This window comes from Mobula birostris, chromosome 17 (genome assembly GCF_030028105.1).
Source record: "Mobula birostris isolate sMobBir1 chromosome 17, sMobBir1.hap1, whole genome shotgun sequence".
NCBI lineage: Eukaryota > Metazoa > Chordata > Chondrichthyes > Myliobatiformes > Myliobatidae > Mobula > Mobula birostris.
The window spans coordinates 51,711,972-51,735,792 of NC_092386.1; the positions used below are offsets into that span (position 1 = coordinate 51,711,972).

Below are 23,821 nucleotides of genomic sequence, written 5' to 3' on the forward strand. Positions count from 1 at the left end.
TTGAGTTTGAACGCACGCGAGGTCATGACCCGCGCGTCATCCATGTCAGCGCAGGAAGGAGATCAACTCCTCGAGCTTGCTAATGACGGCGGGCTGAAAAGCATGTTTGACATAACATCTCTGCCGGTATTCTGGATCAAAGTCAAGGCTAAATATCCTGAGATAGCCACGAAAGCACTGAAAACGTTGCTTCCACTTCCAACATATCTCTGCAATGAATACAACGAAAACTAAATTGCGGAATAGACTGGACATGAGGAACCTCCTTCGAGTATCGCTGTCTCCCATCACCCCTCGATAGGACTGTCTTGTTGCAGGAAAACAAGCCCAGGGCTCCCACTGATTCAGCGATATTGGTGTGTTGCAATGATTTTATATGTTCATATGGGGAAAATATGTGCTGTGTGTTTAATATCCAAACGTTACTTAAAATGTTGTGATGCTATTGACTTATATAACCATATAACAATTACAGCAGGGAAATAGGTGATCTCTGCCCTTCTAGTCCGTGCCGAACGCTACTCTCACCTAGTCCCACCGACCTGCACTCAGCCCATAACCCTCCATTCCTTTTCTGTCTATATAACTATCCAATTTTTCTTTAAATGATAATACCGAACCTGCCTCTACCACTTCTACTGGAAATTCGTTCAACACTTACTTCAAGCTCCCCTGATAATTGACTTATCGCTATATTCATGCAAGGAAAATATGCGCTGCGTGTTTAATATTAAATTCGTTAGATAAACCCTTTTAGAAACGAAATTGAGTGTATTAGCCACTTATCACCCATATTGCATTCGTGATTAACATCCCCCCCGACAGAATCGCCAAAACCGATTTGTAGAAAAAAATCGGCACGTACACGCATGCGCACTGGTGCCTGCGCAAGGCTTCATGGTCATTGTAGTCTTTCTCGGGGTGCTGGACTTCAGGACGAAAGGCTTCCATCCGTGCTGGGTTATGAGCTGGTGATCTCTTTGGAAACTCACCCAGCAGAAGGCAATGGCAAACCACTGCTGTAATTTTCCTCGTATGTGGTTCCCCACTACGTCAGAGAGGTGTGGAGGGAAATCGTCCACTAACCGGAGAAACTCTGGATGCGATGTACCTTTCCTTCCTTCCACATTCAGTATTATCACATAGGACAGCATTGCAGCAGCAAGAAGGAACAAGTCCCTCTTGCTAAATTATTCCCAGCTGATTCAATTTTGGAAGTCCTATACGTAAATGAAGTTTGAAAGTCCTCATGGAAATGATTTCTTCTCACGAGCTTTAAAATGCGAGTAACTATTTTTATAAGACTTCTGTGTTTTCCAAATGACAAACTCAAGCCCTATTTTTTCACTAATATGAAATTTTTTCAGCTTCTAAAGGCGGTTGTCAGTTTTGATGCTTGTATATCTGCTTTGGTGGAGGCACCACATTGTTTTAAGTTAGTCATTAGCCCTGCCTCCAAAAATCCTGTGATAAAACTCTTTCTTATGTCCTCTTCTAAACATACTTTCCTATCTACCTTTGTGTCATTAGCAAATTAATCCACCATTCCTTTGGTACCTTCATCCAAGTCATTTCTTTAAGACGTTAAAAGTTGAGCCCTCAGCACCAGTCCCTATGGCACACTACTTGTTAGCCTTGCCAATCAGAAATAGACCTGTTTATGCTCATTTTGATTGGTCAGCCAGTCTTTTATTCATGTCAGTGTTACCTCCTATACCATGAGTTTCTGTTCCCCACACTATTCATTTGACAAGCAGCTTATCAAATGTTTTCTGGAAACTAGCACATCCACAAGACCTCCTTTATCTTGAGCCCATATCACATCTTAAATTGTCCAAATGTAATTTCCCTTTCACAATAACTTTCTCATGTAGTGAGTGGTGTGTATGTCAAATGAACTGCCAGACGATATGGCTAAGGTAGGTACAAAAGCATTTAAAAGAAATGTTGACAGGATCAAAGTTCGAAGTAAACTTTATTATCAAAGTACATATATGTTAGTATATACAACGCCGAGATTCATTTTCTTGTGGGCATACTCAACAAATCTATAGAATAATAACTGTAACAGAATCAATGAAAGACCACCTAACTAGGGTGTTCAACCAGCATGCAGAAGATAATAAATTGCGCCAATGCAAATATAAATAAATGGCAATAATTAATAAAAACATGAGACGAAGAGTCCTTCAAAGTGAGTCGCTGTGGGAAGTGATGTTGAGTGAAGCTCTCTCCTTTGTTCAAGAGCCTGATGGGTAAGGGGTAGTAACTATTCTTGAGCCTATATGGATAGGAGAGGCTTAGAGATACATGGGTCAAATGCAGCAACTGGGACTAGCTTAGTTGGGCATTTTGGTCAACATAGATCAGAGGGTTGAAGAGCCTAGTTTTGTGCTGCATAACCCTAAGACTATAAATAAAAGGTAAGATCTTTTATCATATTTGCTTTGCTTCATTGAGCAGGCAGAAAAAAAAGTTTGCAGTCAGGATATGAAAAGAGGAAAATATTTTCTTTTTATTCTTTGGAGTTTGTGAAGGAATTGGAGCTAATTAAGATGTTTTATATGTTCATGTTAAAAATCTGCATCTAGAAATAAATTCCTTGTCATGGCACTAAGCAGAATAATATACTCAGTAATAACAGCGGATTATACTCTTATCTTCCAAATTTATTTCTTGAGGTCAACGGAATGAACTTCAGAGTTGGAATAGAACTTGGTGATGCTACTAGATATCCTGTTAGCACTACTGACTGGGATTGAATTACTAGGCAATTATTCTTCAAAATACATATATACTCCTACTCTAAATTTAGATAATCATAAAAAATGCATTGGAGTGCTTGAAAATTTACTGCACTTTTAATATATTGTACCTTGACAGCTACAACCTTACATCAGTTTGTGCCTTGGGAAAATTACTTGCCAATTTTAAGTGCCTGCCATAACTCAATAATACCATTGAAAATTTCAAAGGAAGCACTATTAAAATAAAGCAGGGACACAATCATTGTTTTTCAGGGAGTTAATCAAGCAGCTCTGTTTCTTTGTACTTTAACTACCATTTATTAACTTTGATAGACAGGTTCTTCCGATGCTCAATTATAGCCTTGTGTTTTCAGGAATGATAATGGTAATGGGGAGTTAAATTTTAATTATTTGTCAGAAGAAATGTTATGGAAAAGGCAGTGCCTCAACAGGTTATAAGAACAGAAATAAATATTCATGCAGTGAGCTGCTGATTGCATTGGCTGATTATGTGTAAGTACTTGGCAATGGGAAAGTTCATTGCAGTTCATAGACAAAAAAAATCCCTTGGCCAATCTTCCCAAGTCCGTTCCTTTGCTTTTATTCTCTCTGTGCAAGTAGAAGTAGGCGATGTTGTAGTAGGTGTTGCTGCAATAGGTTGAACTTCGGTCCTGTTATAATCTGCACCACTTTCACTATTGGAGGGTCAAACATTTCCTCCAACTGACATTGGGAAGAATAAAGTTATCCAACATTTATCTTCTCCATTTGCTACATCTTGCACTCCATTATTGGAAGCTCAGTCCTGTCAGTTTGCACCACCATGTCTGTAGCCACCTCTCTTAAGTCCTTTAGCCTCTCCATTAATCTAGTTTAAGTCTCCACCGTAAACAACTGCCCCCATCAATCCAATCTCTGGCAACTACCTGAGGCTGATTTATTTATTTATTCATATACCGTGTGGAATCGACCTGTCCAGCCCTTTGAGCAGCACCATCTACCACCCCCGATTTAACCCTAGTATTTATTTATTGAGGCACAATCCCATTCTTTATGACCTGATGAACTTCTGACAATACATGCACTACCACACAAGGAATACCTGCCACTAGCTCTGTAACACTGCTTGCTTCCGAACCCATCCACTCACCTGTTCTCACCTATCACCTGCCAGTTTGTACTCCTTTGCCTCCCCCCACCTTGAGTTTCTGGCTTCTGACCGCTTCCTTTTCCAGTCCTGATGAAAGCTTTCAGCCCAACACAGAGACTGTTTATTCCCCTCCATAGCTGCTGCTTGACTTGCTGAGAGTTTCTCCAACAATTTGTGTGTGTTGCTCCAGATTTCCAGCACCTGCAGAATCTCGTGTTTATGATTTGCCTCTGTTTCAACCTATTATCACCGGAACAACCATTAGTGATTTTGTTACCTCTTAACTTTAAATGCAACACATGTTTGCTGAGACTTTTTTTTCTACATCCTTTCTTAAAAACTTAAGTTTATCCAAATATCTTCTGTCCAATTTCCTAAATTGTATCAGCTTCTATTCATCAATCACCCCTGTATAATTACAGTGCATACACCAGCAGAAGTGCAATCACTTGAGACAACTACAATGTTCTTATGTTGGCTGTGGATTAAGCAATGCGTTGATTTCAACATTCCCAGCCCTGTTTTCAAATTGCAATAGCTTTGCCTCACTCAATTTCTGTAACCTTAGCCGTAGTAACCAAAACAGCCCCCAGATTAGTGTCTTAATTATTTGATTTTGGCCTCCCCATTAGTGGTCATTTCAGCTACCTACGCACTAAATTTAACAATTTTCACTTAATGTCTCTCCAAATCATTTCCAAGACATTCCTACCTCTTTAACCATGTTTTTGGGCATCTGTCCCAGTATCTCCTGATGTCACAGTGTTAAAAATCTGCCAGCTAACATATTTGAGGAGTCCTACATTAAGACCGACATAGAAATGCAAGATTGTATTTGCTGTGCAGTAGACGCACTGTGTTGTCTTTACTCCCTGTTAAAGGAAGGTCGGCGAGACGCTTTAAATGTAACATCAAAATCAGCCTGAGGAAATTTAAAATTACATCTAAGGACTGGGAAGATATTGCACTCAACAGATACACCTGGAGGAAACCTGCTCAAGGGGAAGGCTGTGCTACATGAGAACAACCTCCCCTGTGCCACAGAGAACGAGTGACAGCTGTGAAAGGAGAACACTGAAAAACTAAGAGCCAGCCGCTAACCACAACCACCACTTACTCTTACCCACACTGCACCACAACGTGTGGATCCAGATCGGCCTCTACAGCCACTAGAGAACCCACCAATAGACAACCTGTTAGAAGAACATCATATTCGCCTCAAGTGATTGCACTTCTACCAGTATATGCACTGTAAAATCTGCCAACACTAACGCAATTCAAAAAAAAACGTTTGTTCTTTCAGTTTATAAATCATATTATCCACCAATAAACTTTGTCTGAAAGTTTTCTAACTTCAAACATAAATGCTTTGTCTCTGCAGATTTCTTTCTCCTTAACACAGTTTTTAAAGTGCATTCCTACTGCACTGGGGAACGATTTTTAGTTTCAGGATCATTTCAGGCCTAACAAAGCTTTCATTATTGATACCAGTCACCTTTTCTATCACTCATGTTTGTGTTATGCATTGAGGTGGAAATTATTCCATTGAGAATCCAGTCACTGCATTTATAACTAGCCAGACAGCAGGAATGGAACATCTCATCTGTGTTACATTAAGAAGCATTTACTCTTAAGATTAATTTTTCACTCTGAACCCTGAAGGGTTACATTGCACATGTTCTACTTCATCAAACTTTGACCAGGTTGTGGCAATATATCATTCAAACTTTTCAATTGATTAGCATACATTTAAAAATCTAACCACTTTGTTGCAAATTATCTATTGAATAATCTGCCTGGCTGTTACTATACATTGAGCACTAAAGTTTAGTAAGTTGCGATACAGAAGAAATGTGACTTCCTAAGATGTAGTACCACTTTGTTTCTGATGTACAACAACTCGTTTCTCTATTTACTTAAATGATACAACGTGCTTTATTGGAATGAAGTCTGGTAAAAATTGTCACCAGGGTAAACATCTTAAAGGAGGTGGGAATAGGTGGAGAAGTGGAGAATTCCACACCTCAGGGCCTAAATGATTGAAGGCAACGCCACTAACAATGGGTTCCAGGGAGAGATGGCTGGCTAAGATACCAATATTCCAGGAAGCCTATGCACTTTATGGCGTCACAGAAGACAGGGGGACAAGATGGTTTCAGCAGGAAGGTGAGAATTTTAAGATCAATTTTCAGTAAATTGTCAGGCGATGTAGATCAGGAAAGTTTTTGGATTTTGGTTTTGCTGTGGGTACACAGGCAACAGTGAGAGAGAGGCCAGTGGACATTAGGAAAGCTTAAATGTGTAGCATGAAAACAAATGTAGGCAGAAAATGAAAGTAAATTACATGTTATGGAAGTAAAGATAGTCCAGATTGGTCAAGGATTTAAATTATTGCTCCGCTAGTTACAGACAATTCCTTTTCACTTTGGAAAATTTGCAGAATTCTTTAATGCTTGTACTTCCAACAGCTGGAGAGGAACTAGTATTTATAAAACAAACAGAATACTTTCAATGTGATCATCAGTGCAGGCAGACCACAGCAGAATAAAAGTCTGGGACCTCTGGAGTTTTAAGAGCGATAGTTTCACATATTTTATTGCCACCTTTAAAAAGCACTTCATAATAAATTAGTGACTGGTTGGGCAACTTATTTATCTTTTGACTGTTTTCCACAAAATATATGCAAGAGACTTTGACCAAGTAAACGGAGAAATGAATTCATGTCAACCTAATATTTGTCTCAACAGGCTTTAATTAATCTGCTGAAACAGATTTCAATACTCACAAATTAACAAATTCAAGGAAAGGAAAATCTAAGGGAAGTTTAAAAGTGTCAAATCATCAAATCATATACTTAATTGTGGAAGTGCATCAATACAAAGCCCAATTTCATGAATAGTTAACATCAGTTCTAGTTAGTCTAGTTAGTTGTTCGGGTTAAAACTAGCCCATATTTCCTATGGGGTGGGGAAGGAGGTATTCAGGCTGCAGGTAGATAATTAATTTATTAAGTTAATTTATGAAGATAATTAAGTTATTTCAAGGATCAATACAGTTTATAAGAGACAGAACAAGGCGGGGAAAGGTATGATTCGGGACTTGCCAACAGGGCATAAGAAGCTTCATTTGATGAATCATGAAAAGATCCCATCTATACTCAGGGACTAGGGAGCCCTTTGGATACAAACTGAAAAATCAGTGGTATGAGTCAGCAGTGGAATTAAATGTGTGTGCAGTTGCAAGCAACTTGATAGAGCATTGCAAAACTCAAAAATGTGCGGGTCAAGATTAATGACTGCAATATTCAGATATGAATCTCACCAAAACATCACTCATTTCAGACCAGATCCCCATTAGTTACCGACCAGATACCAGATCGGGTCTTGACCCGAAATGTTGTCTATCCACAGATGCATCCTAACCCACTGAGTTCCTCCCAGTGTTCATTTATATTTTGTTTTCATCCATCATCAAACAACTACCTCAGTCAATCAATCAGGTGACAGAGACAACATTTCTGTCACACCCCATCTACACACCCACACTCAGAGCTATACACTCACATCTCACAGCATGCTCCAACTGTTAACAAACCATCACTAAAAAAAACAGTCCATGAAAATCACTAGCATTGTTTCTCCCTGGTAGAGCATAATTATAGACAGCAGCAGCCAACCAACAGTTGATATGCAGCTGTATCACAGTACACAGTCAGAGGAGAGCTTCTGTCGTTAGCACCAGTGCCAAGTGCTATCCACTATAGTGGCAGCCATGACAGAATCGGTGGTAATCTGTGGAACTGAGACCACTTTTGGTCACGTAAGATATTCCTTCTTAGAGCCATCATCCCACTACCTAAGTTGATGTGTTAGCCGCAGTATGTATGCAAGTACGCACTTAACGACAGATGCACTGTTGATAGTGTCCTGGCTGGTAGCATCATGGTCTGGTACGGCAATTCCAACACGCAGGAATGCAGCGGGCTGCCGAGAGTTGAGGACACAACCCAGCTCATCACAGGCACAGTCTCCTCCACTTCTGAAAGCATCTACTCGAGGTGCTCCCTCAGGAAGGCGGCACCTATTATTGAGGATCTCCAGCCTCCAGGTCATGCCCTCTTCACATTGCTAACGTCAGGCAGGAGGAGCAGAAACATGAGCTTCAACACCACCATGGTCAGGAACAGCTAATTTCCTACAGGCATTAGGTTTTAGAACCAACTTGCACAACACCTCACCCTATCTCAGCAATGGAATATTATGGACTGCCTCTTGTACTCCCATGGACCTGCCTCTAATTGTGCTTTTCCATTGGGGTCTTGTATTTGCACAGTCTTCTTGTTACATTTTGTATAATTTTTATGTAGTGTATTGAACATATAATTTGCATTCTTTGTGTTGTCTGTACCTGCGCATCTGTGATGCGGTTGCAAGCAAGTTTTTCTTTGTATTGCACCTTACCATTCCTGCACACACAGGAGAATAAACTCATCTCATCAATCCCATCTTGAAAACGTCTCCTTACAAAGCAGTCAAAAACTGTAACCTGGCTAGGGGGTCAAATATCCAGAAAGCGAAGATAAAGGCACATTGTTTTGCGATTTGACATGTTTTGATAGTGGTTCATTATTGTCACATGCACCAAGATATAGTGGAAAGCTTGTCTTGCATATACTGTTCATACTGATTAGATCACTACACAGTGCACTGAGCTCAAATGAGATAAGAAACAATAACTATGCAGAATGAAGTGTAAAAACAACTGAAAAAGTACACCAAAGGTAAATACAGAACATTGAACAGTACAGCACAGGAACAGGCTATTCGGCCCACAGTGGTGTGGCAATCAGCTAAGAAGCAAATCAAAAATAACCAAACACTAATCTCTCCTATCTGCCCAATGTCAATATCCCTCCATCATCCTTACATCCATTTGCCTATGCAAACGTCTCTTAAAAGCCTCTAATGTATTTGCCTCTGTCATCATATCAGGCAACACATTTCATGTATCCACCACTCTGAGTAAAATACTAGCTCCTCACATGCCCTTTGTACCTATCCCCTCTCACCTTTAATTCATACCTTTTGTTATTAGACTTTTCAACCCTGGGAAACAGATACTCCCTGTCTGCTTTATCTTTGTTTCTCATAATTTTATAAACCTCTATCAGATCTCCCCTCAGCCTCCGGCACTCCAGAGAAAACAGCCTAAGTTTATCCAGTCTCTCGTGATAGCAGATGCCCTCTAAACTAGGCAGCTTCCCAGTAAACCTCTTCTGCATCCTCTGTAAAACCTCAACATCCTTCCCATAGTGGGCAACCAGAACTGTACGCAGTACCCCAGGTGTGGCCTAACCAGAGTTTTATAAAGTTGCAACATAACCCCCTGACTTTTGAATTTAATGCCTTGACTAATAAAAGCAAGCAATCCATAAGCCTTCTTAACCACACTATCGACCTGTGTAGCCACTTTCAAGGAGCTATGAACTTGACTCCCAAGATCTCTCTGCTCAGCAGCACTGTTAAGGATCTTGTCCTTAACAGTGCACTGTTTCCTTGCATTTGCCCTATTAAGGTGCAACACCTCACTTATATCTGGATTAAACCCCATCTGCCATTTCTCTGCCCATATCTGCAACTGATCTATATCGCACTGTATTCTTTGCTAGTCTTCTGCACTAATCACAACTCCACCAATCTTAGTTTCATTCACAAACTTACTAATCCACCTGTCTACATTTTCATTCAGGTAATTTATATACATAAGACCATAAGACACAGGAGCAGGATTAGACCATCTGGCCCAGTGAGTCTGCTCTGCCATTCAGTCACGGCTGATCCTTTTTTTTCCATCTCCTCAACCCCAGTTCCCAGCCTTCTCCCCGTAACCTTTGATATCATGTCCAATCAAGAACTTATCAATCTCTGCTTTAAATACACCTAACAACCTGGCCTCCACAGCTACATGTGGCAATAAATTCCACAATTTCACCACCCTTTGGTGAAAGAAATTTCTCCGCATCTCTGTTTTGAAAGGGTGCCCCTCTATCCTGAGGCTGTGCACTCTTGTCCTAGACTCTTCCACCATGGGAAACATCCTTTCTACATCTACTCCGTATCCTCACCATTGACTCAACCTGCAAATTAACCTTCAGGGTGTTCTGCACAAGGGCTCCCAAGTCCCTCTGCATCTCAGATTCCTAGAGTTTCTCCCCATGAAGAAAATAGTCTGCACATTTATTTCTACTACCAGAGTGCATGACCATGCATTTTCCAACATTGTATTTCATTTGCCATTCTCTTGCCCATTCTTCTAATCTGTCCAAGTCCTTTTGCATCCTATTTGTTTCCTCAACACTACTTGCCCCTCCACCAATCTTTGTATCATCTGAAAACTTGGCAACAAAGCCATCTATTCCATCATCTAAAGCATCTATATACAGCATAAAAAGGAGTGGTCCCAACACTGGCCCCTGTGGAACACCACTAGTTACTGGCAGCCAACCAGAAAAGGATCCTTTTAGTCCCACTTGCTGCCTCCTACTAAGCAGTCAATGCTCCAACTATGTTAGTAACTTTCCTGTGAAAACATGGGCTCTTAACTTGGTAAGCAGCTTCATGTGTGGCACCTTGTCAAAGGCCTTCTGAAAGTTCAAATATACAACATTCACTGCATCCTCTTTATCTATCCTACTTGTAATCTCCTCAAAGAATACATCACAAACAGCACAGGTCCCAGCACAAATCCCTGCAGAACTCCACTAATTACAGACCTCCAGCTTGAATAAGTCACTTCAACCACTACCCTCTGTCTTCTACAAACATGCAAGCCAGTTCTGAATCCAAACAGCCAATTCGCCGTGGACCCCAAGAATCTTAATCTTCTGTTTAGCCTCCAGTGAGAGACTCTATCAAATGCCTTACTGAAGTCCATGTAGACAACATCCACTGCCCTACCCTCATTAATCTCTCCTGTCACCTTGTCAAAAAAGTCAATCCAATTGGTAAGATACGACCTGCCCCACACAAAGCCATGTTGGCTCTCCCTAATTAGGTCATAAGTTGCCATAAATGATAAAGTGCAAGGTCATAATCAGGTAGATTGTGAAGCTAAGATTCCATCTTATTGTATAAGAGGTCCATTCAAGAGACTAATAATTGCGGGATGAGAAGCTGTCCTTCAGCCTGCTGGTACATACTTTGAAGCTTTTATCCTCTGCCCAATGGGAGAAGGAAGAAGAGAGAATGTCTATGGTGGGTGCAATCTTTGATTATTCTGGCTGCTTTACTGAGTAGTGGGTATTCTAGACAGAGACCAGAGGGGTGACTGGTACCTGTGATGTACTGAGCTGTACTGAAGTAGTGGGTATTCTAGACAGAGACCAGAGGGGTGACTGGTACCTGTTATGTGCTGAGCTGTACTGAAGTAGTGGGTATTCTAGACAGAGACCAGAGGGGTGACTGGTACCTGTGATGTGCTGAGCTGTACTGAAGTAGTGGGTATTCTAGACAGAGACCAGAGGGGTGACTGGTACCTGTGATGTGCTGAGCTGTACTGAAGTAGTGGGTATTCTAGACAGAGACCAGAGGGGTGACTGGTACCTGTGATGTGCTGAGCTGTACTGAAGTAGTGGGTATTCTAGACAGAGACCAGAGGGGTGACTGGTACCTGTGATGTGCTGAGCTGTACTGAAGTAGTGGGTATTCTAGACAGAGACCAGAGGGGTGACTGGTACCTGTGATGTGCTGAGCTGTACTGAAGTAGTGGGTATTCTAGACAGAGACCAGAGGGGTGACTGGTACCTGTGATGTGCTGAGCTGTACTGAAGTAGTGGGTATTCTAGACAGAGACCAGAGGGGCGACTGGTACCTGTGATGTGCTGAGCTGTACTGAAGTAGTGGGTATTCTAGACAGAGACCAGAGGGGCGACTGGTACCTGTGATGTGCTGAGCTGTACTGAAGTAGTGGGTATTCTAGACAGAGACCAGAGGGGCGACTGGTACCTGTGATGTGCTGAGCTGTACTGAAGTAGTGGGTATTCTAGACAGAGACCAGAGGGGTGACTGGTACCTGTGATGTGCTGAGCTGTACTGAAGTAGTGGGTATTCTAGACAGAGACCAGAGGGGTGACTGGTACCTGTGATGTGCTGAGCTGTACTGAAGTAGTGGGTATTCTAGACAGAGACCAGAGGGGTGACTGGTACCTGTGATGTGCTGAGCTGTACTGAAGTAGTGGGTATTCTAGACAGAGACCAGAGGGGTGACTGGTACCTGTGATGTGCTGAGCTGTACTGAAGTAGTGGGTATTCTAGACAGAGACCAGAGGGGTGACTGGTACCTGTGATGTGCTGAGCTGTACTGAAGTAGTGGGTATTCTAGACAGAGACCAGAGGGGCGACTGGTACCTGTGATGTGCTGAGCTGTACTGAAGTAGTGGGTATTCTAGACAGAGACCAGAGGGGCGACTGGTACCTGTGATGTGCTGAGCTGTATCCACAACTCTACAGTTTCCTGCAGACATGTGCAGAGCAGTTGCCATTATGCATCCAGACAGAATACTTTCCATGGTGCATTGATAAAAAAAATTGGTAAGAGTTCATGGGGATATGCTGAATTTCTCTTGTCTCCTGAAGAAGTAGAGGTACTGTGAGCTTTCTTGGCCATGACGTCAATGTGGTTGAAACAGAACCGGCTATTGGTGATGTTCATACCTAGATCCCTTGAAGATGTCCTTGATGGGAGGAGGGTTATGCCCATGATGGAAGCAGCTGAATCTATAACCTTCTGCAGCTTCTTGTCATCTAACGCATTGGAGGCTCCATATCAGGTAGCAATGCCACCAGTCAGAATGCTCTCTACCATACAGTTGAAGAAACCATACAGTTTTTGATGACATACCAAATCTCCTCAAGCTCCTAATGAAGTTGAGTCACTGGAATGCTCCTTTGAGGTTGTATCAAGGTGTTGGGCTCAGGCTAGATCCTCTGTAATGTCTATGCCCAGGAACATGAAACTGCTCACCCTTTCCACATTGTCCCTTCAATGAGGACTGCTGTGCATTCTCCTGATTTGACCTTCCTGAAGTCCAGAATCAGTCCCTTGGTCTTACTGACCAAGGCTGTTATTATGATGCCCCTCAACCATCTGATCCAACTCACTCCTGTAAGCCTCTTTGTCACTATTGAGGCTCAGAGCGCATTCTTTAATTGAAGAGGTGGACAACTCTACTTCAAATTTTGCATAGAACCTGGTTTGGGCTTTTAATGGATGCATGAAAACAACATTGCATTTAACAGTAATGCCAGATCAGGTGTCCTCCAAAAGCATTCATGATATTGGTGATAATCAAGTCTGGAATAGTGCAAGGGTGTTTTTGGTACTTTGCTGTGTACCGATTCAAGGAGGGATAAATTGTCCACAATGGAGATAGCAGTTCAGACAAGAGTGTGGCTGGCTGTCTGACAGAATATCACATATCTCTTTAAAAACCTGAGCCACAAATGCACTGTTATTAGAGAGGACCAGAAAGGATGTGGCATCTTTGAAGACTCTAGGTATAGTCTCCTCACTGATGGACAAGTGTTTGCTTCCTCACCCACACTGAGGGCCCAGCAATGCACAAATACGCACCTCTAATAATAAGCACTGCTAACAGTGTCACCTGTGAGGCATCAATTGAATGAATACCCTAGCTGGAACACGCTGGATAAAATGTTTACTGTTAACTTTAACACTCTCTGCACTTTGGGTGTTGCCTGAGCAACTCGCATTCAGTTCTGGAGCTGCTTTGATAACTCTTTTCATGCCAGCAGAGTGTCCATTTTGATAACAAGAAAAACAACTAGCTGGAGCGATATGTTCCTCATTTAAATGCAGCTTTCTTTAAGGTTTAAGCTGCAATTTATATTGGTTGAAATGGAAATGAGAGTTGTGCAAAAAGGGTGCACTTCTGCCACTGGGAAAAGATCAGGCAGACATGCATGGATCATGGTTCGAAGTGCCCGCTTCAAATTCAGTATTAAATTATCATTACTCCTCTATTCAAATTTACTCCGGCCAGAACAAAACTGAATTGTGTTAATTTTACAGTCACACAAGAGGCTGCAGATGCTCGAATTGTGTTCTAAATTAGCAATTAGACTCAATTTCTGCATCTCCCAGCATCCAGGAGTAGCATAACCCTTCTGAACATCTTTCCCAGTATCTCGTACCTTTATATTTAAAAAATACAGTCTGTACAGTAAATGTACACATACTATGGGAAATGCGGGACCCCCTACAATTCGCCTACAGACATAACCAATCGACAGATGACGCAATAGCCATAGCTCTACACACTACCCTTACACATCCGGAGAATGCTGTTGTTCAGCATTCAACACCATAATTCCTTCCAGGCTCAACAAGAACCATAGAACCATAGAACACTACAGCACAGAAAATGTGCCATTCGGCCCTTCTAGTCTGTGCCGAAACATTATTCCGCTAGTCCTATTGACCTGCATCCAGTCCATAACCCTCCAGACCTCTCCCATCCATGTACTCATCCAATTTATTCTTAAAACTTAAGAGTGAGCCTGCATTTACCACGTCAGATGGCAGCTCGTTCCACACTCCCACCACTCTCTGAGTGAAGAAGTTCCACCAATGTTCCCCCTAAACCTTTGCCCTTTCACCCTAAAGCCATGTCCTCTTGTATTTATCTCTCCTAATCTAAGTGGAAAGAGCCTATTCACATTTACTCTGTCTATACCCCTCATAATTTTGCAAACCTCTATCAAATCTCCCCTCATTCTTCTATGCTCCAAGGAATAAAGTCCTAACCTGTTCAATCTTTCCCTGTAACTCAATTCCTGAAGACCTGGTAACATCCTAGTAAGTCTTCTCTGCACTCTTTCAATCTTACTGATATTCTTCGTATAGTTAGGTGACCAGAACTGTACACAATACTCCAAATTTGGCCTCACCAATGTCTTATACAACCTCCCCATAACATCCCAACTCCTATACTCAATACTTTGATTTATGAATGTCAGGATGCCAAACGCCTTCTTTACAACCCTGTCTACCTGTGACACCACTTTCAGGGGATTATGTATCTGAACTCTCAGATTTCTTTGTTCCTCTGCACTCTTCAGTGCCGTACCATTTAATGTGTATGTCCTACATTGATTTGTCCTTCCAAAATGCAACACCTCATACTTGTCTGCATTAACTTCCATCTGCCATTTTCTGGCCAACTTTTCCAGTTGGTCCAGATCCCTCTGAAAGCTTTGAAAGCCTTCTCTGTGAGTCTCTGAAAGCTTTGAAGCTCAGAGACCTCTGCTTTCACCCTGCCTTGTGCAGCTGCATCCTGGACTTCCTGTCAGACTGCTGGCAGGGGGTAAGAGTGGTCTCCCTCACTTCTGCCCCTCTGACCCACAACACATGTGCCCATCAGGGCTGTGTCCTAAGCCCCCTCCTTTACTCTCTGTATACTCATGACTATGTTGCCACCCATAGCTCCAATCTGCTAATTAAATTTGCTGATGATACTACATTGATTGGCCTAATCTCAAATAATAATGAGGCAGCCTGCAGAGAAGAAGTCATCACCCTGACATGGTGGTGTCGAGAAACCAACCTCTCCCTCAATGTTGCAAAAACAAAGGAACTGGTTGTGGACTACAGGAGGAATGGAAACAGGCTAGCCCCTATTGACATCAATGGATCTTGGGTTGAGAGGATGAACAGGTTTAAGTTCCTCAGCATACACATCACCGACGATCTCACGCGGTCTGTACATGGTTGCTGTGTAGTGAAAAAGGCAAAACAGTGCCTCTTTCACCTCAGACGGTTGAAGAAATTTAGTATGGGCCCCCAGATCCTAAGAACTTTCTGCAGGGGCACAATTGAGAGCATCCTGACTGGCTGCACCACTGCCTGGTATGGGAACTGTACTTCCCTCAATCACAGGACTCTGCAGAGAGTGATGTGGACGGCCCAGTGCATCTGTAGATATGAACTTCCCACTATTCAGGACATTTACAAAGATGGGTGTAGGATCATTGAGGACTCTAGTCACCCCAACCACAAACTGTTCCAGCTGCTACCATCTGGGAACTGGTACCACAGCATAATAGCCAGGACCAACAGGCTCCCTGACAGCTTCTTCCACCAGGCCATCAGACTGATTAATTCATGCTGATACAATTGTATTTCTATGTTATATTGACCGCCCTGTTCTACATACTATTTATTACAAATTACTATAAATTGCACATTGCATATTTAGATGGAGATATAACATAAAGATTTTCACTCCTTGCGTATATGAAGGATGTAAGGAATCAAGTCAAATAAATTCAATTCAAATGCAGCAATCTATGATAGCAACATGTTAGAAATATCAAATATAAAAAAAGTCTGCAAATGCAATTTGCATGCTCCTGTGTTTTCTTTAATATTACAGTAGCTCAGTGTATCAGATAAAAGACATAAGGGGCTTTCATTTTGATAAAGAAACATAATTGGAAAGTGAGACATGAAGCAAAGAGTTTTGGTTAGTTATTAAGCAAAGTGTTCTCAGGGAACCTGATTTAAAGTTGTTGATGAATAACTGTCAATCAGTTTTGATTTACAGTTTTAAGAATGTAATGCTTTGAAACTGTATGGAAAGTTCTTTAACTGTTATATTGCATTCCAAAAAACAGCATAATGGCCATATTTGTACTTTCTGGTCTTGGTTAATTAGCTGATGTTTAGTTTCTCAAACTTATTTTCAGATTTCCAATCACAGGTAATGCATCAGTTATAAAGGTATCAAGCTCAGCTAACATGATACTATAAGCAGGATGATGAAAGCTTGCTTTGAAAATATTGTTTTGAAAGTGAAATGCCACTTCACTTAATTCATTGTTAATTGTTATTGTTAGCAATTCCACTGGTGAAACTTGCAATCTATAGTTATTCCAGTTAGATGACATAGTTACTTTCATTTAAAGTACTCATGCTTCCAAAGATGAACATCAGTGAAGCAGATGACCTTCACAATTATGTGTAAGACAAATAAATGCAAAACATGGGCTGGGTTTAAGAGCTTCATGTCAGTCGATCAGCTCTAAATTGACAAATTAATAACTTAATGGCAGCTCTTATTTGAGCTACTATAGAAGATCACTGATGTTCTCATTGATAGAATGTACATTTTTCATGTCACAGAGTAATTATATCCTCCTGATTAAACATTGAAATGACCAGACACCATTGCCTGCTCCCACCAAATATTATGTTCCATGACCATTGAAACTCTTCTGGTTACAATCTCAAGCTGAAAGAGACTCTGAGCTGAGCCTTTAGTATCTCCCTGTTGCTGAGATTTTCTTCTTTCCCTTAATTAACACTGGTTAGTCTTTTGTCTCGCCTCAGTTTAGCTGCTGGTAAAGCCCTTAACTATTGTGTATTGTTTCCCTACCCAAGATTGTGATTCAGATTAGTTTACTGTTACGCAGACTAATGAAATCCTTGCCCTCATGACGTTCATAGAGTAGGGAGTACACACTGTAGTAATAAATACAACACGTGCAGAAGCACAGAAAGGAGCGCAGTCTGAGGAACAACAGAAAGAAATGCTAAAGTGGCAATAATGAAATAACCTACAGAGATAGAATTCAAAGTCTGAGAATATGGCAGCACCACAAGAAAGTGGCTTGTGAATGAGGTGATTGGTTCAAAAGTCTCACCACAATCGGCAAGAAGGTGTTCTTGAGTTTGGTCATTTGGGCTTTTAAGCTCCTTGTTCCAGAAGGCAGAAGGGAACAAAGAGAATGGCCCAGGCTAATGGGTAAACTTGATGACTCTGTTAGTCCTCCTAAAGCAATGCTCAATTGAGATGGACTAGAATGAAAGATGTGATGAGCTTAAATGCCACTTTGATAACACAGACTGCTTTTAGGGATGCTCATGAGAAGAGAGCGAACTGACTGGGACTGTATTAATTTTATGGATTTCAGGAGAGACGAGTGGTGTGCCACAAGGGTTGGCTTTAGGACACTTGTTTTCATTATTTATATAAATGATTTGAATGCAAGTGTACAAGGCTGGATTAGCAAGCTTGCAGATGACACAAAATTAGGAGGTGTTATTGATAATGAAGAAGGTTATCATAGATTACAGGGGATCTTGATCGGTTAGGGAAATGGGCTGAGGAATAGCAAATGGATTTCAATACAGATAAACATGATGTGACTTCATACTCATCTGTATTGAAAAGTGAAAGGACACACTATGACTGGGTAATATAGTGGAACTGGGGGTCAGAGGGTCCTACGAGTACACGTGAATAATTTGTTCAAAGCTGTATCACAGGTAGACAGGGTAGGGAAAAAGATTTTTAACAAACTGGACTTCTTTAGTCAGGACATTGAGTATAGGAGTTGGGACGCAATGTTGCAATTGTATAGATTGGTGGTGAAGCCACTCTTGGAGCACTGTGTACAGTTTTGGTCACCGTGTTACAGAAAAGATGTGGTTGGGGCACCATGGTACCGTAGTGTTTAGTGTGACGCTATTATAGCTCGGGGCTTCGGAGTTTGAATCTCAGTGCCGGTGTCCTCTGTAACCAAGTTTGTACCTTCCTTCCCATGTGCATGTGGGTTTCCTCTGGTTGCTCTCATTTCCTCTCACAGTTCAAGGGCGTTCCGGTTAGTAGTTTAACTGATCATTATACGTTGTCCAGTGATTCGGCTGGGGTTAAATAGGTGGGGTAATTAGGGCAGGTGGGTGGCTCGGCAATGCGGCTGAAAGGGCCTGTTCTGTGCTATAGCTCTAAATAAATAAATGAACTGGAAAAAGCACCGTAAAAATTGACAAGAATTTTACCAGGATTGGAGGGCCTGAACTATAGGGAAAGGTTGATCAGGCCATGTCCTCATTCCTTGGACAGATTAATAGTTCCTTGATGTAATGGAGTCCAAACTAGGGGGCATGGAATTAGGTTGAAAGGAGAAAGATCTAAAAGGATCTGAGGCGCAACTTTTTCCACAGAGGGTGGTGAGTAAAAGGAATGAACTGACAGAGGAAGTGGTTGATCCAGGTGCAAGGGTATCATTTAAGAAGCTCTTAGGATAGACACATAGAGGGGAGGGGGCTGGAAGGATATGGGTTCAAATTCAGGAAACTGGGACTAACTAGGTACACAATGTGGCAGCATGGACTCATTGGGGCAATGGAACTGTATCTGTGCTGTATTGCTCGATGACCCTACTTAGTTACATCACAAGTTACAAAAGTCTTAAATGCCTTGACAGGCAGAACAAGGTGGATGTTTCCCCTAACTAAGGAATCTTGAACCAGGGGACATGGTTGGGGAACATTTTTGGGCTGAGACACCTAATACATTGAAATCTTCTACGTGATGGTAATTCACATCAGAAAAGACTCTATAGACCAGAAATATTTAATGTTCACAGAAATAAGCCAACTTGCCTGCCCCTCTGGTGTGATTGAAATCTCCTTTGATGACCTTACATGATCTTCCGTTCCCATTACAAACTCCGCAATGATCTTCTCTGGCAGAGGATCCTAGTATATCATCACAACCAAGTTTCTGCAAAAAAAAAATGCATTTTCTTGTTGAATGACAGATAGTTATCCCCTTGTGACACATTACTGTTTATATCACACTTTACTGTATGTCCTTTGTAATATTGTTTGTATATCTCCAGAGAAGCTCTGGACTGAACATAACCATACTCAGTGATCAAGCATCTGGCTACAATTACCTTGGAGATCTACCCACCGAGGTCCCAATTCTCTCCTTTAGTTTTCCCTTTTAACTTAACATTTTCAGTCAGAAGGAAAAACATTTGCTATAATAGAATCTTCCTCTTTAAATATATCAAAACTGGATCCCAATTACAATCCTTGTCATTGGCAACAGGAAGAGCAGCAGACAAAATAATTCACCTAAACATTATTTTACTTTTCTTGTGGTACCAGTAGGGCCAAATAGCTCAATTTTGCTCAGCCACCTTAAGGCCCAGAAAAAATGAATTCCTTGGAGTTATATGAATCTCAGCGGTTTTCCTCAAATCACTTGGATATGAGTAAATTTCCTCAACATCCACGGTCAAACTCGAAGTTTTCGGACAGACTCAGAGTCCGCTGCGGTCGGGCGCTTCCAATGTATTGGCAAGTTTGCGGCACTTGGAGTTCATGGCAGGGAGCGTTTCTCCCTTCTACCGTCTGCGTGAGCTAATGGGGCTATTGGGACTTGAGACTTTTTTTTTACCGTGCCCATGGTCTGCTCTTTATCAAATTACGGTATTGCTTTGCACTGTTGTAACTATATGTTATAATTATGTGGTTTTGTCAGTTTTAGTCCTGGTTTGTCCCGCGATAGCTCTCTGGAGGAACATTGTATCATTTTTTAATGCATGCATTTCTAAATGACAATAAACTAGGACTGAGTGTCCTCATAATCTAAAAAAAACATCGACCAAATGAAGACTTTCATCCAAAATGTATCACACAATACTCACTGTAACAAATCTGGGCAGAGCTCTTATGGAAATTGTTCTAATTTGATCATATTTTCTATGTCCTATATGCTCAAGAAGGAACTAGGAAGCAAGACATCCCTTTTCCCAGACCCAATGCATAATTCCTGAGCCCTTTTAAGTTTTCATAGCAAAAATGCTAGCTGTGGAAAATTAAAAGGGCTCAGGAATTAGGCAGGTTATTCTCATACCTAAAACCAACTGCAACTTCCTGACTTGGTTTGATTCTTGTCCCTCCCTTCCTGTTGTAGTCAAGTACAGTCCCGGTTAAAATCCAGTTTTACAGATTTCACTCCTAGTGGGCAGAGCTAGCTATTGCTAGAGTAAACCATTCCTGAACAGTGAGACTTCAATTGAACAGGAAGATGTATCAGAGTGCTCAGTGATAAATTCAGTACAGCTTTAGATGATGTAGGACTATTCTTTTGGCTATCTGAATCTCTGAGAACTTCAAATTTGCCATTGTACCTCACGCCATAATACCTTTTGCTGTGAAAACTTAAAAAGGCTCAGGAATTATGCATTGGGTCTAGGAAAAGGGATGTCTTACTTTCCAGTTCCTTCTTGAACATATAGGGCATAGAAAATATGGTCAGACTTGAACAATTTCCATGGGAGCTCTGCCAAGATTTGTTACAGTAAGCATTGCACGATACACTTTGATGGAGGTCCTCCTTTGGTCGAGTTTGACCATGGATATTGAGTCCTAGCTATCTATGTAGTCGATACGCAGGCCAGGGCAGTGCAATATGGAGAGCAAGCTGTTGCTATTGCAGCAGGCTCCCCCTCTCCATGCAGCTGATGAGTCCAAAGGAACGGTAGAGACTGCTAAAGTCTGGCACCGGTGCTATCGCAGGGTTTGCTAGTCAACATTGAACTCAACGTAGGACTGCCTTAGGGACTCCAGCTCCGGAGCTTCCCTTGGGGTTTATGCTTGGATCCTTCCCTATGAGTGTGTATAGCTGCCATGCAGCGGATGTTTCAGATCAGGCACACTTACTGTGGCTAGAAACTGGAACTATTCAAACCTGCAAGCTGTGGGATATCTGGCTCTCTTGGCAGCAAGCTGACCTGACAAATGGCTAAACATGGCTCCTGAACTATTTAAAACTCTGTTCCAGAACATATTCCAAACTAGTTGCAGGCACATTTTTTATAACCTTCTACTGGTAGCTATCTGCAAGGATAAGACGAATTTGTGAAAACTTAATGACAAGATTTACTTGCATCACAACTAATTCATGATGTAAAACTTATCAAGATGCAATTAAGGTACTTGCGGCTTCAAAATCACAAATTAAATAGTACTGATTTATCATAGAATGTAGACATTTTATACAAGGAAAGAAAAGGGGAGCTTTGTACCTTGTAAGCAGTTCTAGTTTTGTGTGCTGCGGCAGTTTGTCCATAAAAATGCACTTATAATGATATGGTAGCTTTTCCTAAAATGGTTCAAGTCTTTGTTCAGATCAATTTGCATAATCACAAACATTAAGTCAATAGTGAATGCACACTATAGAACAACTTCAATCCATTAGAAATGAGAAGTTAAAAATCTTAACTAAAAATAGAAAATTTTGGAGATAGCTAATAGGTACGATAGGGAGAGAAAGAAATAGATTTGATGGACCAAAAGAGGTGAGTGTTGATATTGGACTACTGGAAAATGATGCTGGTACCTATTAGTAATGGGGGACAAAGAAATGGCAGATGAACTTAATGGGTACTTTGCACCTGTCTTCACTGTGGAAGACACTAGTAGTGTGCTGGAGGTCCATGCATGTCAGGGGCTGGAATGAGTTCTATTACAATTACAAAGGAAAAAGTCCTAGACAACCTAAAAGGATAAGTCACATGGGCCCGATGGACTACATCCCAGAATCTTGAGATAAAGAGGTTGTTGAAGAGATAATGGATGCATTGTCATAATCTTTCAAGATCATTTGATTCTTGCATGGTCCTGGAGGACTGGAACATTGCAAATGTCACTCCACTCCTTAAGAAGGGAGGAAGACAAAAGAAAGGAAATTATAGGCCAGTTAGCCTAAACACAGTGGTTGTGGAAGTATTAGTGTCTATTTCTAAGGATGAGGTTTCAGAGTACTTGGAGACCAATGATACAATAAGTCAGTAAGTCAGTTAGCGTGGTTTCTATGAAGGGAAATCTTGTCTGACAAATCTGTTAGAGTTCTTTGAGGAAGTAACAAGCAGGGTGGACAAAGGAGAGGCAGTGGATGTCATTTACTTGGATTTTCAGAAGGCGTTTGATAAGGTGCCACACATGAGGCTGTTAACAAGATAAAATCCTATGGCTTTACAGGAAAGATACTGGCATGGATGGTGGAATGGCTGACAGGCAGGAGGCAGTGAGTGGGAATAAAAGGGTCCTTTTCTGGTTGGCTGCCAGTAACTAGTGGTGTTCCTCAGGGGTCGGTATTGGGACCACTACTTTTCACATTATTTGTCAATGATTTGGATAATGGAATTGATGGCTTTGTGGCAAAGTTAGCAGATGATATGAAGATAGGTGGGGGGGGGGTAGGTAGTGCTGAGGAAACAATGCGATTCAAGTAGGACTTAGACAAATTAGAAGAATGGGCAAAAAAGTGGCAGATGGAATGCAGTGTTGAGAAATGCACCATAATGTATTTTGATAAAAGGAACAACAGTGCAGACTATTATATAAATGTGTAGAAGGTTCAAACTTCAGAGGTGCAGAGGGAGTCTCCGTGCCAGACTCCCAGAAGGTTCATTTATAGGTTGGGTCTGTGATGAAGAAGGCAACTGCAATGTTGGCATTTATTTCAAGGGAAATAGAATATAAAGGCAAGCAGATAATGCTGAGCCTTTGTAAGACACTATTCAGGCCGCATTGGATATATTGTCAACTGTTTTGGGACCCCTTCTCAGAAAGGATGTGTTGTCATAGGAGAGAGTCCAGAGGAGGTTCACTAGAATGATTCCAGGAATGAAAGTGTTAACACATGAGCATTTGGCAGCTTTGGGCCTATACTCACTGGAATTTAGAAGGATATGGTGGGGGGGTGGTCTCATTGAAACCTACCGAATGTTGAAAGGACTAGATAGGGTGGATGTGGAGAGAATGTTTATATGGTGGGGGTATCCAGATCTAGAGGGCACAGCCTCAGAATTGAGGGGAAATCTTTTAGAACGGAGGTAAGGTGGATTTTTTTTTTTAAGCCAGAGAGTAGTGAATCTATAGAATGCTCTGCCACACACTGTGGTAGAGGCCAAGTCAGTGGGTATACTTAAGGTGGATGTTGATCATTTCCTGATTGGTCAGGGCATCAAAGGATATGGCGAGCGGCAGGTGTATGAGGTCGAGTGGGATCCGGGGTCAGCCATGATGGAATGCCAGAGCAGAC

The 23,821-nt window shown here is 41.5% G+C and overlaps 1 protein-coding gene across 5 annotated transcripts in view; it reads right to left on the reverse strand.

Annotated features, from left to right (window-relative positions):
* Nucleotides 1-23,821, reverse strand: part of LOC140211678 (A disintegrin and metalloproteinase with thrombospondin motifs 19-like) — a 387,009-nt gene that overhangs the window by 85,690 nt on the left and 277,498 nt on the right. For all 5 annotated transcript variants that reach the window (XR_011889546.1, XR_011889548.1, XR_011889547.1 and 2 more), the window contains one exon: nt 19,363-19,483. Coding sequence is in view for 2 of the 5 variants with exons in the window: in XM_072281716.1 (XP_072137817.1) it covers nt 19,363-19,483 (121 nt within the window). In the remaining 3 variants the exon portion in view is untranslated. The remainder of the gene's footprint in view (nt 1-19,362; nt 19,484-23,821) is intronic.